This window comes from Elaeis guineensis, chromosome 11 (assembly GCF_000442705.2).
Source record: "Elaeis guineensis isolate ETL-2024a chromosome 11, EG11, whole genome shotgun sequence".
Taxonomy (NCBI): Eukaryota; Viridiplantae; Streptophyta; class Magnoliopsida; order Arecales; family Arecaceae; genus Elaeis; species Elaeis guineensis.
Window position 1 is genome coordinate 19,089,735 of NC_026003.2, and position 14,662 is coordinate 19,104,396.

A 14,662-nucleotide genomic window follows, 5' to 3' on the forward strand; every position below is an offset into this window, starting at 1 on the left:
CCATAAGGTGCATTTAAAACTAATGTTTATACATACATTCATATATTCATGCATACATACATCAATATATACATACATACATACATACATACATACATATATATATATATATAAAAAAAAAAAAATAATAATATATATATATATAGTCCACACTTATTTTTCTTTGTCGTTTTCAGATGTCGAGAAGGAGCATGAATTAGGTTATGGGATGTGTATTAGAGGATTAAGATGTTTGGCTAAGCTTTTGAAGAGTCAGAAAGCACTTTCTAGCCCTCTAAAGCAATTTAGATAGTTTTAATGATGGTTTGATAAAAAAATAAGAAAGTTGTTTCAGTTTTCTTAAAAAATTGAAAATGACTACTTGATTACTAAAAGTACTATTTTAGTTGGGTTACCAAATATATATTAAAATTTTATTATATTTTTGAATTATAATTTATCAAATAGAAATTTTTTTTATAAAAGCTCTAAGCCAAAAGTTTTATTTCCAAAAATTGCAACAGCCCTACTACCAACAGCTTTCCCGGTCTAAGCCTAGCTCCGTTCCTCTGTTGGATCAAGTATTTATTTTGAAAAATTTGTGGCATATAAAGATTAAAATATCTCTGGGATGTGCAGCCATATCGTGATTCCCATCTGGGTAGTGGGTTTGGGACGTGACAAAAATTAAGATTCATGTACATGTTAGTAGACTCATTACACTACTACAAAGAAACAATAGTAATAACAATATAAATACTGGTGTTATTTAATAAAATTGTAAAGTTTAATTGACTGTGTTTTAGGTTTTGGAATCTCTTCAGTACATTGGTAGAAAACTAGAAGCTAGAAGTCTAAACAGTACAAGAAATGCAATGAAAACAAGAGAAATAAAAATAAAAAACAAACAAAACAAACAACTCCCATTACTTTATTATACTTATCACTTTCATTATGTCTATAAGGGGATCTCATAGGTCTTGTCGATTATTTTATAATCATAGTAATTTATCTTTGGGTTGTACCACTCCCATCTCCCACTTCCCATTTGAGTTGCCCAGAAGTGAGATCATTAAGGAACCAAAATGGAAAGAATGTAACTCAAGCTCAGGAAGCTAGCTTAAGACTATAGATATGATATTGGACGTATTAGTCCCCTCAAAAAATTTATTAGAGATCATATTAGATAAATATGGGAGTGGTGTTTCAAATGGTTTTGTTTTGATCTTACCAGCTAATTACATTCATAATTCAGCACAAATAGTATTTGATTAAATTAGTTGGAAATCAACAACCAGTAAGAATAGATAGATAATGAAAGACACAAAGTATAGAGGGAGGATATGAATGGCCAAAGTATCTCTGCACATGATTTAGCAGCTCCAAAGGAGGGGAAAAAAATCACTGAAGAGATTAGAATCTGTCATAATTTACATTGAGGCATAACTCCTCTATTCATCGGTGCAAACAGATCAATCACAATTTTCATTGACATGATTTTTGTTGAAGTTGTAACCTATTTTCTATAACCCTTCTCCCTTTAAGTTCCGCTCCTTCTTTTTCCTCTCTCCTTTTCTTCTTTCCCACCTCCTCTAGAGAAAATCTCCTCAGAAGCAACCACCTCTTTTCTCCGTTGACATATCTCTATTAAGTTAAAATCTATTGTAATAGAATCTCTAGAAGTTATAATAGTTGCATGCAGTGGATAGGCCTCTGGTTGACAATTCTCACTAACAACTAAATTCAAAAAAGAATTGGTACATCACTACAATAAAAATAATTTTTAACGAAAATTACTTATGACATTTCTTATTATATGCCACTAAATTTTTTTATTATATTTTGATAAAAATAATACTATTTTTCAATAAGTGTTCTTTTTATTAGCGATACTTTATTATAAATAACACTATAAATTTATATTTTATGACATATAACTTAAAGTGTTTGAAATTAGAACTGTTATTATGATATTTAACTAATATGCTGGTACATAATATTATAATTTATAAAATTTTAAAAAATTATCGTTAAATCTTAAATTTTTAATTTTTATATAGAGCTTGGTTTAGTCATACTGATCTCAAATAAATGATCATTAGTTCGAATCCTTTCTTTGTTCTAATTCTAAGATATATAGTTTATTTTTTGATAATTTTTATCGGTATATAAAAAAATATCGACATTAAAATTTTAAAGGTATTTGCACATTATGGAATTGAAATTTTAAAAATACTTACATATGTCACTAAAATAAAAATTTTTATTGATATTTTTTTAAAAATACTAATAATTAATAGCTGACACTATCTTAAGATGGTACATAAGAAAATACCACAAAAATATTGATAAAAATATTTATGATGTCTTTTTACCTATAGCAGCACTTAAAAATACCACTAATAGTTATTTTATTATAGTGCATTTTGTGTTCTCCATTCTACTGCTTTGAAGGCACATTCTAGTGCTCCCATATGGTAAAATTTTCATATGTTCATCAGCATCTCATAAAGCGCAAGCATTGAGAGTGAAGGTTTAGGCAAAAGAAGTAGAATCTATTGAAGTAAATAGAGCACCATAGAGACCAATAAAGCTCTGGTAGACACACCTCCTTAGAATCCATGTAGTAAAGATACAGAGTAGCCCATACATTGCCAGGGAAACCAACAAACTAATTGATTTTACCAAACATAGATCATCTAAACAACCAAGTAACTAAAAATAAAGCAAACAACAGGAAGAGGAGATGGAAGAGGAGAAAGGGGGAGAAGAGAAAGGAGAAGCAAAACCCAGAAGGGGACAAAAAGATACAATAAACAAGTTACGGCTTTAACAAAAATTGCATGTCAATGAATCACGATTGATCGATCCATTTGCAACGGTGAATAAAGGGATACACCTCAACAAAAATCATGACAGAGTCAATCTCTTCGATGATTTTTTTTCTCTTATTTAAATTAAGCAACATGCCTAGCATTGGCAGATCTGATCCAAAAATGACATGATAGATTTGATCAATAATTTTTCACCACTACGTTAGAAAATTCTAGTTAAGCTGGCGGCATTGAAATTGAGATCGTAGTTTCTGTTTTTTTTTTTTTTTTTGAAGGCCTGATGTGGCAAGCAACGATTGGCTCGGTCTAAAGTGGACGGGATAGACTGGGTCTATCTAACAGTGTCTCCTAAAAGACCGGGTTAGTACACCTCATGATTTCAGGAAGATTATTAGGTAGACGTGGCAGCTTCCATGCATCAAACCGCCTTATAATGGAGTTATTAAAACTTTTCGATTACAAATAGCTTCTCTTCCGTTCATCCCTTCACACTCTTAATCCAATCTCGTAGTCAGATAGTCGCAAGAAAACGCCGTGCTACTTCTTACATCCAGAAAAAGTAAACACCAAACAAAACAACGAACGAAATGGGATGCCACTCACAAAACGCACACGCCCTCCTCGTGCTCGTCGGCTCACCGGAGCCACCTCCGTAGATCGGTGGTCGACGAGGGCGAGACCTCGCCGGCGATGCTATCCGTACAGCACGACAACTGCTCCAGCCCTAGACGTCCATTCGCACTCTTAAAGCTCGGGCTCCTAAGACTCTGAGAATATCCTCCCCCAATCCCGCCACCACAGTAAGGCTCCGGCAGCGGAAAAGAGAGGCGCTTCTTAGCCGAACCACTCCGCTGCTCCCTCTCAGGCGTCAACGGCCTCTGCCTCGGTGTGCTCTGCGACCTTAACCTGGCCTTGGCCGACTCCGTCGCCGCCATGTAGTTCGGAACCGCCACCTGGTGGTGGTGGCGCTGCGCCCCCGCGCCTCCGCTGCAGTGATAGTAACCAGAGCTGGTTGGGGTGTGAGCAGAGGCCGGGCTCCTCTCTTCCTTGCCGCACCGAGGGCTCGCAGACCGGACCTGAAGACTCTTACTAGCATTCGATGGGGAGGGCGTGGCAGGGGAGTGGAGGTGGTGGGAGGAGCGGTGGTGTGGAGACGCCAGTTGTTGATGCCTTCGAACATTAATAGGAGTGGAATAGGAGAATGGTCGTGCTGTATCGATCTCTAGAGTCTTGATGGGGTCTCTCTCCATGGAGGCTCGTCCTCTGCTGCCATTTCTATTATCACATGAAGCCCTCGAAGCCATCCATCGGTCAAGCCATCTTGATGGCCGCTGCTCTCCTTCCGATACCGCCGAAGCCTCTTCCTGATCTTCTCCAGAGGATAGCCATGAGGAGGCCTTCCTATCCGACCTCCATGGCTTTTCATAAAGTAAAACAAGAAACTTTCCTTTAGAAAAGCTGCAAAAAAACAGGAAAAGAAGAAAAGAAAAAGAAACATACCTGCTGCGAAAAAGCGTACGAGAGAGCTCTCTCTCTTTTCAAAGCAGCTTCCTTCCTGCTCTCCAACATGGACCGGATCCCTTCAATCGTACGGGGATGATCGTCCCGGTCATCGGCGTGGCTACTCCCATCTCTCGACTGCTAAAGAGAGAAATATAACAAACAAGAAACATAGATTTTGGCACAAGATTTTGGTCAGTTTGGAGTTAATTCCTAGATCTTACCATGGATCGCCGGTCGGCGCGGTCGTGGAGGTAGGGTGAGTCCCAAAAAGAGGTGTCGCAGCTGAAGGTGGCCGACTTGTTGCTCCTGCACCTGGCGCCCTCCCGGGCGAGCCTGGCCCGTTGGTCCCGCACCCGCTCCTGCACCCGCACCAGCGCCTGCATGCACTGCAGCGTCGTGTTCGCTTGCCTCCTCACGTTTTGCCCTCTCACCAGCGCTTGCAGTTTCACCAACCCCCTCAATGCCTTCAACGCCCTCCTCGCCTTCACAAATTCCATCCATTTCTGAACACCCATCCATATCCCTCGCCTATATTTATACTACAAATGGAAAAGAAAAGAATGAAACATAGAACATGATGTACCAGATACCCTCGGAAGGCCGCTTGGATGACGATGGCGGCGTGGTGCTCTTTGACAAAGTTGACGGACGGCCTAGCTAGCCGGACCACCTCCGCTGCGGCCTGTGCCGTCGCGACGGCCGCCTCCGCGGTGGCCGCCGTCGCCGCTGCCACTGCCATCGCGTGCCTTTGCTCTGCTGTGGTGGCCGCCACCGATGATGCCGTCATTGACCTCACCTCGGCTTCCTCCTGCGTTTGCTGCTGTTCGTGGGTCGAAGCTTTTCGAAATATCCATCTCCTCTTCTCCCTCTTCTGCCACCAGCACAATAGATACATGGAATAGCTAGTAAGAGATAAAGAAGGAGTAGATTGAAGAGAGAGAGAGAGAGAGAGAGAGAGAGGTGGGGGAATGGTTGGTGGGAGTGACCTTGTCTTCGTCTTGGTCTGTGTCTTCGCGAGGCCTGGAGGACCTCCTTTCGGAGTCTTTGGTGGGGGATCTGAAGGCTCTTTTGACCGCCGTCAGCCACGAGCTTCCGCCTTTCTTTCCCATGGACAAGCCGGCATTTACGCCGTTACCCAACGGTGGCGCCCGAAAGGTAGAGAGCAAACCGGAATGGAATTATGGGAGGGACACAACTTTCATCCGTTCCAGCTGCCTCGTCTTAATGGGCGGTTCGTTCGAATAAAGAGCTGTGGGGTGCCGGCGTCTTTCGGCGTTTATGAGGATGATATCAGTAGTAGTAGGACTAATTATAGATTGACTCAGTCAACAGACACACACTTGCACCCTATTACTGTTGATATACGGGCCCACAAGGGTGAAAGTTTGGGTGCGTCCTCGGAATTTTAGGGGGGCATGGTCTTAAATTATATCTCGAGTACCAACGGGTGGCAACTCAGGGGCACCAGAGCGTGCGTTTTTTCACAAGAATTAATTTCAAATTAATGTTCGTGTCGGGAAGGCTGTGAAAAGTGGAAGGACGCATGCACGAAAGGCAAAGCAAGCAGCTGTGATCAAATGGAGGGAGAGGGAGAGGGAGAGGCCAACGAAAGCAGACCTAGTGTCACCCGGTGAGCTGGCCGCACGTGCCGGCCCAGGAATTCTAGGTCCTTTCCAAGGTGAATGTGGCAGCCACCTCGTCATTCATGGATGAACCTACCCACATTATAAGGTGAGGAAAAGCTACATTTTTTTGGACCGCCACGGGATGGAAGCCCAATGCGCAAGACGGAGATGATCAATTGCTAGACCTACGTTTGCATCCACGAGTTTAGACTAGGACAGGATCAGACCTGCTCAGTACCTCGCGCTACTTTTTGTGAAATATACTCAAAACCCATGATGGTCTAATGTAGATAATTGGAGAAAGAATCTTTCTACCGTCCGAACTCATACGGCTCAATTCACGTAAGGAAACTTAACGACAGAACATCAGTATTTTATATTTAGTTCTGGTGCACGGTTGGATTGCTTTTAATTAAATACAGCTGGATTTAATTTTATGCGTAAGTACAAATTCTGTCCGATGAAAGCCGAGGGCTGGAGAACGTTGATAAACCTGCACATATGAAGAAAGGAGCTCTCCAGATTGACTCCGATAGAATCCTCTCATGCCCAAGCCAGAAAAAGCTTTAGATTAATAATTGTAGGAAAGAAATCATGATGTAGAATAACATGTGCATGTCTCTTCGTATCCGAGGTCCTTGGCCCTAGATTTATGTATAGATGAACATTCTTATCGCATTAGAGTTGGACTCTTAATAATCCTAAGTAGAAGACCTCCTCTTGACATCAACTTGGGAATAAGAGTTGCACTGAAACTAGCCTATGTATTGCTAGGGTCCATGTCAATCTATAGTAGGTAGGTCAAATTTAGACCACATTATATGCTCTCCACTTCTAAATATGAGCTATTTTTCTAGCTTGAACTAAAGTAGTTAAATTAGCCAACTATATATAGGCAGGTTTGGCCTTGTTGCGGCCAATCCTCCCGTCGTTGATCGTCGAGATCACGCACCTGCAAGAAAAGTCCTCACTGACCGGAGATGCCTCCGACGGGGACTCTCCGACGGTCAAGTCAGAGAGGAGACTAGGCAACAGTGAAAAATCAGGAACTCAGTGGAGAGAGAGCTAGAGAGCTCAAGAGCCTAAAGCACTTCAGAGAGCTTGAGAAAACTTACCAAAACTCCGAGCTGGAGGTCGGTATCGGAGGTTCGGCGATGTTTGGGCAGCCTAGAAGAATAGGGCCGAAACCACCGAAGCTGAGAAGGTGACGCTGGTGGACCAGCTGAAGTTGTCGGTCGACGCGAGGCTAGGCTCGAGAAGGAGATCTCCTGACTCACCAACGGCCTAGCCATCTCGAGGCTGAACTTCAGTCGCTCGCGAGCAGGTCCAGTGCAAGACCCGCTCCGTTCACTGTTGCAGCATGAGTGGGATGGCTGCGTCAGGGAGCTCGAGGCCGAGCGCAAACAACTTCAGGTTAGCCTGGAGAATCTGGCTAAGGCCGAGGAGAACTTGTCCTTCGTCTAAGCCGATACCGACATAGCGAAAGTCGAGGCGGAGTCGGCTAAAGAGGCGTTGAGCCGGGCGATGGAGGACTTCCGTGGCTCGGACGAGTATCGGGAGGAGCTTCTCGAGAGCGGCTTCACTCCTATCGGGTGGGGTACAGGATGCCCGAGATGTGATTCAAAGTCTGCACCCGGAGCTCGACCTAAGCAGCATCGTTCCTCCAGGATCGGAGAACCAAGCCGCAGAGGAGGAGGTCGACCCACTGCTGGCGGGACGAGCTACCGAAGGTGAGGCGGCTCCAACCTCTAATCCCACCCCGACCTGAGCGAGCACACCGGTTGCTCCCGAACTCTCTCCGGTGCAAGAAGTTGACTCTGACGATTAGTCGGAGTATCTGCTCCGTTATTTTCGTATTCTTTTTTTTTGTTTCATCTTTGATATTTGTAATCGGACTTGGCCCAATTTTGTAAGTCACTTCAACTAAATGAAATCAAAGGCTTTTTAAATTTTTTTCCACATGCGTTCAAAGTGTTTGACTTGTCGAGCCATCTCCGAAGTATAGATCGTAGCTCCAACATACCTCGTTAGGATGTTTGGTAGGATCTAGCATAGCCGATCAAAGTAATCAGTGGCGTGCGCCATGCTAAGGGTAGTGCAAGCCCCGATCGCAGGCCGGCATCCCGACCGTCATACAGATAGCATAGGATCTGATGGTCGAGAGCCGCACCGATTGCAGGTCGAGTGTCCGTCGCCCGGACATTGGTCGGGCGTATACGTTAGGCCGAGTGTCGCCAATCACTGAACGTAGCTCGTTGACACGATCATTCCATAGAGTCTGATAGTCAAGTAGTGTCCGACGTATTCGGATAGGATAACAATGACAAGTCGAATATCCATTGTCCGGCCTTGGTCGACGTGCACATCGGGATGCATGATAGATGATGGCAAGCCGAATATCCTTCGATCGATCGTGATCAAGTCGGTATGTCGCAAGTCGAATATCCGTTGCCCGGCCCTTGGTCAGACGGATACATTATGATGCATGATAAACGGTGGCAAGTCGAATATCCTTCGATCGATCGTGACCAAGTCGGTATGTCCAAGTTGAATATCTATTGCCCGGCCCTTGGTCGGGCGGATACGTTGTGTTGCATGATAAACGGTGGCAAGCCGAATATCCTTCGATCGATCGTGACCAAGTCAGTATGTCGCAAGTGCGACTGCGGTCGTCTTGGCATTTTACCCTTCTTAGTCGAAGCTAAGTCGGCAATTAGCCAGCTGCATTGCTCGAGAGTCGACTGTGGAAGGAGCGCGGCTTCAACTTAGAGAGGTTTCATCGCCAGCATGGCCTTCCATTAGTGTAGACAAAATGATTCTTGTAAGAGTCATGTGTCGTCGGCGATTGAGCCATAGATTCGGCGATCGAAACGTAGATTCGACGTAGATTCGATGATCGAGACGTAGATTCAGCGATCGAGCCGTAGGTTTGGCAATCGAGCCATAGATTCGATGTAGGTTGACGATCGAGATGTATATTCGGCGATTGAGCCATAGGTTCAGCGATCGGACCGTAGGTTTCCAACGGGACGTTGGGCCCAAGTCGGGGTGTCGAGGCTCGTACTTCTGAAGAGGGCCGACCCTCGACGGAGAGTCGAACTTTGTAGACTCTGAGTTTTGAAATTGAGTTGTATTCTGAGCAAGGGCATACAGAGTTCATTGATGATACAATTTCAGGTTGTCGGTATTCCAATCTGGAGAATGGCCATCCCTTCCAGGGTCTCAAGTCGGTAGGTGCCCGGCCTGTAGGTGTCTGCTATCTTATAGGGTCCTTCCCAGTTTGGGGACAGTTTTCTTGGTCCTGAGGCTTCGAGACTTCTCCTTCCTTAAAACCAAGTCTCCAGGTCTGAAAGACTTTGGCCTAACTTTAGCATTGTAGTATCAGGCCACTATTTGTCGGTAGGAAGCCATGCGGAGTTGAACCTCATGTCGGAGCTCGGGTAGGAGGTCCAAGTCAGCTCTCCGACACTCGAGTTGCTCGGTTCACAGTATTGCTTAACTCTAGTCGATGGTAGCCCGATCTCTAGTGGGATCATTGCCTCCGTCCTATAGGCCAAATTGAAAGGAGATTCCTAGTCGGGACACGGGGTGTCTTCGGTATGCCCACAAGATCGAGTGCAACTCCTCGACCCAGAGGCCTCTGGCTTCATTCAGTCGAGTCTTCAACCCATCAAAATGGTCTAGTTGGTTACTTCGACTTCTCCGTTGACTGTGGATGCCCGATCGAGGTCAGCTTGTGCGTGATATGAAATCTCGCACAGAACTCTCTGAAGTCATGGTTGTCGAACTGTCGCCCATTGTCAGTGATAATAGTATGTGGCAGTTCGAATCTAGAGATGATGACTTCTGATAAAGTCTTCCATCTTATGCTCAGTGATTTGTGCCAGGGGTTTGGCCTCCACCCACTTGGTGAAGTAGTCGATCGCAACGACTATGAATTTTTTTTGGCCAGACGCTGGAGAAAAAGGGCCGAGTATGTCGATCCCCCATTGGGCGAAGGGCCATGGGGCGACAATGGAAGTCAGCTGGTTGGCGGGCTGGTGTTGTAAGTTGGCGTACTTTTGACATGGCTCACACCTCCGAACCAAGTCAGCCGTATCTTTCTTCATGGTGGGCCAGTAGTAACCTTGACGTAGGACTTTGTAGGCCAAGGATTTACCCCCCAGGTGACTTTCGCAGATCCCTTCATGCACCTCTCTGAGTGCGTAGTCCCGTCCGTCAGTCCCAGGCACCTTAGCAAGGGAAGGGAGAATGATCTTTTGTAGGGTCCCCATCCATCATTACATATTGGGAGGCCATCCACAGGAGTCGCTTGGCTTCCGCAGGATCTTCGGGGCTGGTTCCGTCAGTCAGATACTGAACGATCGGGTCCATCCAGCTTGGCTCGGTCGTCAGTTGTAGCACCTCCTCAGCCCTGTCGATGCTCGGTTGCTCGAGACTCTCCACGAGTGTCCGGCCCAAAGTATCATAGGCAGATGTCGCAAGCCTGAGAGTGCGTCAGCCCGAGCATTCTCCGATCTGAAAATATGGGAGATCTCAAAATACTTGAGGTGTGCCACAAGATCTCTTACCTTCTGAAAATATTTCGTCATGGTCGGATCCCGCGCTTCGAATTCGCCTTTGACTTGCCCCACAATCAGCTGGAGTCGGAGAAGACTCTGAGACTGTCGATCTCGAGATCCTTCACCACCCTCAAGCCAGCGAGAAGCGCTTCATACTCGGCTTGATTATTGGAAGCTTTGAAGTTGAATCGGAGGGCGTACTCGGTAACTACTCCCTCCGAGTTGGTGAGCAGGAACCCGGCCCCGCTCCTTGGGCATTGGAAGTCCATCTATGTGTAACACCCAGGTTGACCTGGGGTCATATTCAGAGGTGCGGCTTCTTTGGAGCTCCCCCTTTCGATATTTGATCGGCTGTCGGGCATTCCGTAATAAAGTCAGCCAGGACTTGGGCTTTCAAAGCAGGTCACGATCGGTACTGGATGTCGAACTCGCTCAATTTAGCATCCATTTCGCCAGTCGTCCTGATGTGTCGGGGCATGGAGGATCGCCTCAGGGGCTGGTCGGTGAGGACCACGATGGCGTGTGCTTGAAAATACGGACGAAGTCGTTGCGCTGATATGACCAAGGCAAATATCATTTTCTCCACCCTTGAGTATCGAGTTTCGGCCTCGTGGAGCACTTTGCTGGTATAATATATAGGCTGGTGAGTTCGGCTCTCATTCTTCTAGATGAGTACCAAACTAACCACTCTGGAGTGGTAGTCAAATAAAGGTACAATATTTCTCTGACCTCTGGCTTTACAAGTAGGGGTGGAGAAGTCAGGTACTTCTTCAAATCTTCGAAGGCTTGCCGACACTCGTTCGGCCAAGAGAAGTCCTTTGTCTGCCTCAGGTTTTGAAAAATGAGAGGCATCTCTCAGCCGATCGAGAGATGAATCGACTAAGCGTGATGATCTTCCATTGAGCTGTGCACCTCTTTTTTGGTATTCGGATGTCGCATGTCGATAATCGCCTTTATCTTCTCAGGGTTGGCCTCGATTCCGTTGAGAAATGAGGAACCTAAAGAACTTCCTTGAAGCTACCCCGAAGGCACACTTGGTCGGATTTAGCTTCATTCGATATCACCGAAGAGTGCGAAAGGTTTCTTCCAAGTCCTGGATATGATCTGAGGCCTGTGCATTTTTCACTAGCATGTCGTCCACGTACACCTCCATGTTGCGTCCGTTTTGAGCTTTGAAGATCTTATTGATGAGGCGCTGGTAGGTGGCCCCGGCATTCTTCAAACCGAAGGACATAACTCTGTAATAGTAAAGGCCCTTTGCGGTCACGAAGGCCGTATATTCTTCATCCTCAGGCCCATCCGGATCTATTATACCCGACGAAGGCATCCATGAAGCTAAGCAATCGATGACCGGACGTCGCATCCACCAGTTGGTCGATCTTCAGCAGTGGAAAGCTGTCTTCGGGCAACCCGATTCAAGTCGGTGTAGTCGATACAGATCTCCACTTTTCATTGGCTTTCTTCACCATGACGACATTGGCAAGCCAGTCGGGATATGTGGTTTCTCTGATAAAGCCCACCTTGAGCAGCTTGTCTACTTTCTCGTCGATGACCTTCTATCTTTCAGGGATGGAAGATCGTTTCTTCTGTCTAACCGGCTTCATGCCAAGGGAGATGTTGAGTCAGTGAGTCATTATTTTCGGAGGTATGTGGGCATATCCGCTGTCGAGCAAGCGAATATGTCGGTGTTGGCTTTCAACAGCTCTATCAACTGCTGTCGCCCTGGGTCGGACAACTGCGACCCGACCCAGACGACCTATTCAGGATTCTTTGTCATCGGGATGGAAAATAGTTGTTCAGCCGGTTCACCCCATTCCTCCTCTTCCCATTGATCCAGCTTGTCGACCGACAGGGAGTCCTTCAATTCATTACTTTGAGTAGAGATTTGGAAGCATCGTCGAGCGAGCTGTTGATCTCCGTGTATTTCTCCAGCTCCATTTTTAGTCAGAAACCAGACCAGCAAGTGGTATATCGAGACTATCGCTCTGAGGATGTTTAGTTTGGGTCTTCCAAGTATGGCGTTGTAGGCCGAAGGTCTTGGATGACCATGAAGGTTATTGGATGGTGCTTTATCGTGGTTCGGCCCCAGCTGTCATGGAAGAGTAACTTCTCCTTCCACTGCGATGTTTTCCTAGCGAAACCCACTAGGGGCGTAGAGACTCTCCTGAGTCGGTCGGTCGACAGTCGCATTCGGAAGAAGGTCGAGTAAAAAAAATGTTAGTCGAGCTTTCATTATTAATAAGAATTTTTTTACATCATAGTTCACTATTGTCGCAGACAACAACAGCGTCATCATGGGGAGTTTGGATTCTCCAAGCATCTTCATCTGTAAAGATGATTATATCATCCTGGCACGGCCTCTTCGTCGACTCTCCTTCAGCAGTCGTTTTCGGTCCAGTCGTCTGGAGATCATATTGATGACTCCAGCAGTAGGTTGATTGTTCACTGCCTCTTCAGTCGGTTGGGGTCGTTGGTCGGGAAGAGGCCGAGCCGGCGGGTCCCTTCGATACTTTTCGAGATACCCTCATTGTATGAGGACCTCTATTTCATCCTTGAGTTGGATGCATTGCTCGGTGTTGTGACCATGACCCCGATGGAATCGACAGTATTTTCTCCGATCGAGGCCCTTTGCCTTCAAAGGCGGAGATCGTCGTAAATATTTTGCTCCCTCGATCTCCATCAGGATCTGTGCACGATGAGCAGAGAGAGGGTGTAGGAGTCATATCTGCGATGCGTTGGTCTCGGACTCCACCGTCAGGGCGATTCGGACTCCGTCGTCGAGGCGAGATCCGTTTATCAGTCGGGGGCTTGCTGGGTTCAGCAGGAGCTCGACTTTTCTTTCGCTTCTCCTTCTGGCCCGTGCCCTCGTCAGGCACGATCAGAAGCTCCTTCGTCCGCACGCATGTATTTGTATGCGTGCTCTAGCAGTTCGACATACATCCGGAGAAGGTCTTGTCCAAGGAATATGTGAATCGGGATCCCCTTAGCCCCCTCTTCATGGCCGAGATAGCCATGTCTTCATTGAGGTCCGGACCTCAAGTGTGGCCACGTTGAATCGGGCCACAAAGTATCAGAGTGTCTTATTTTCTCCCTGCTTGAGGAGAAAAGACTGTCCGAGGTTCGTGACGGCTTCCGGCTGTGCTGAAGTGGGCCACAAAGAATGCTCGAGCTATCCGAAAGAGTGGATACATCCTGAGCGGAGGCCGAAGTACCAAGTCCTGACAGCTTTATGAAGCGTGCGGGAAGTCGATGCAGAGGAGGGCATCGGTTGCCCCTTGAATTGTCATGAGAGCCTTGTAGCTCTCCAGATGGTCAACTGGGTCGATGGAGCCATCGTAAGGCTCCACATGAGGCATCTTGAACCGACTAGAATCGATTCGTCGAGATAAATCGGGAGAGAGGTTGGATGGTCCGAAAGTCGACGTCATTTGAAGACTTCTGACCATCCCCTGGAGCTGGGTAAGCCGACGGTCGATTTCTTCAAACTTGTGTTCATAGTCGTCTAACCGTCGGTGTTGAGAAACCTAGGGGTTGAACCTCCCGACGAATTTGAGAGTGAGGCAGACGGTGTCTGCGGCCGCTTCTTCTTCCTCGCCCGCTCCAGCTGGGAAGGAGAGGGACGTCAAGACCGGTGGGTGTTGTGTCGGGGCCGCCTCGCTCCTTCTCGGTGGGAGTGCTGAGACGGCTACTCTTGAGGAGGAGACGAAAGTTGATGCGGGCATCGATGGTGCTTCTGGACGGCATAGGGTGCACCATCGGTTGTTCCACCGCAGTTGTGGCAACTGAGTCGATTGTTGCTGGAGGTTTTTGATCGCGTCCGTCAGAATGGTCATTTATCGCACGATCGCCGTGATTTGCGCCTCCGTGGTCACCACCGGGTGCAGAGAGCTGGGTTCCACCACGGAGGGTAAAGGAGGGGCCTCTTCCCGACGGAAAGAGTGCCTCGCCGATCCGGTAGCTCTCGATCGCTGAGCTCTTATTTTGTCATGTCGAGAGATTTTTCAAGCTTTATGGAGCTCGCTGTCTTACCTCTGTCGACCCCCCTACCTGGCGCACCAAATCTGTTGCGGCCAATCCCCCCGTCGCCGATTGTCGGGGTCGCGCACCTGCAAGAAAAGTCTCACTGACCGGAGATGTCTCCGGTGGGGACCCTCCGACG

At 46.8% G+C, this 14,662-nt stretch overlaps 1 protein-coding gene across 2 annotated transcripts; it reads right to left on the bottom strand.

Annotated features, from left to right (window-relative positions):
* Positions 1–3,169: 3,169 nt before the first annotated feature.
* LOC105033104 (protein IQ-DOMAIN 17) lies at positions 3,170–5,565 on the bottom strand. 2 transcript variants are annotated; one of them, XM_073245660.1, is made up of 5 exons: positions 5,303–5,565; positions 4,900–5,187; positions 4,538–4,798; positions 4,314–4,454; positions 3,170–4,231 (listed from the first exon to the last, which is right to left on the bottom strand). In XM_073245660.1, exons 1-5 carry the CDS (start codon positions 5,423–5,425, stop codon positions 3,449–3,451), a joined length of 1,596 nt encoding a protein of 531 aa, XP_073101761.1. In that variant the 5' UTR covers positions 5,426–5,565; the 3' UTR covers positions 3,170–3,448. The 2 variants fall into 2 exon arrangements, with proteins under 2 accessions (XP_073101761.1, XP_073101762.1); XM_073245661.1 differs by having other exon boundaries at positions 3,176–4,231; positions 4,314–4,451; positions 5,303–5,564.
* Between the last annotated feature and the right edge of the window lie 9,097 nt (positions 5,566–14,662).

Excerpts from the sequence above, each read along its gene's own strand:
- LOC105033104 (XM_073245660.1), bottom strand. The coding sequence starts at position 5,425 with ATGGGAAAGAAAGGCGGAAGCTCGTGGCTGACGGCGGTCAAAAGAGCC. Across the intron at positions 5,188-5,302 it reads CAGACCAAGACGAAGACAAG|AAGAGGGAGAAGAGGAGATG; the intron begins GTCACTCCCACC and ends TGCTGGTGGCAG. Across the intron at positions 4,232-4,313 it reads CGTACGCTTTTTCGCAGCAG|CCATGGAGGTCGGATAGGAA; the intron begins GTATGTTTCTTT and ends CTTTATGAAAAG.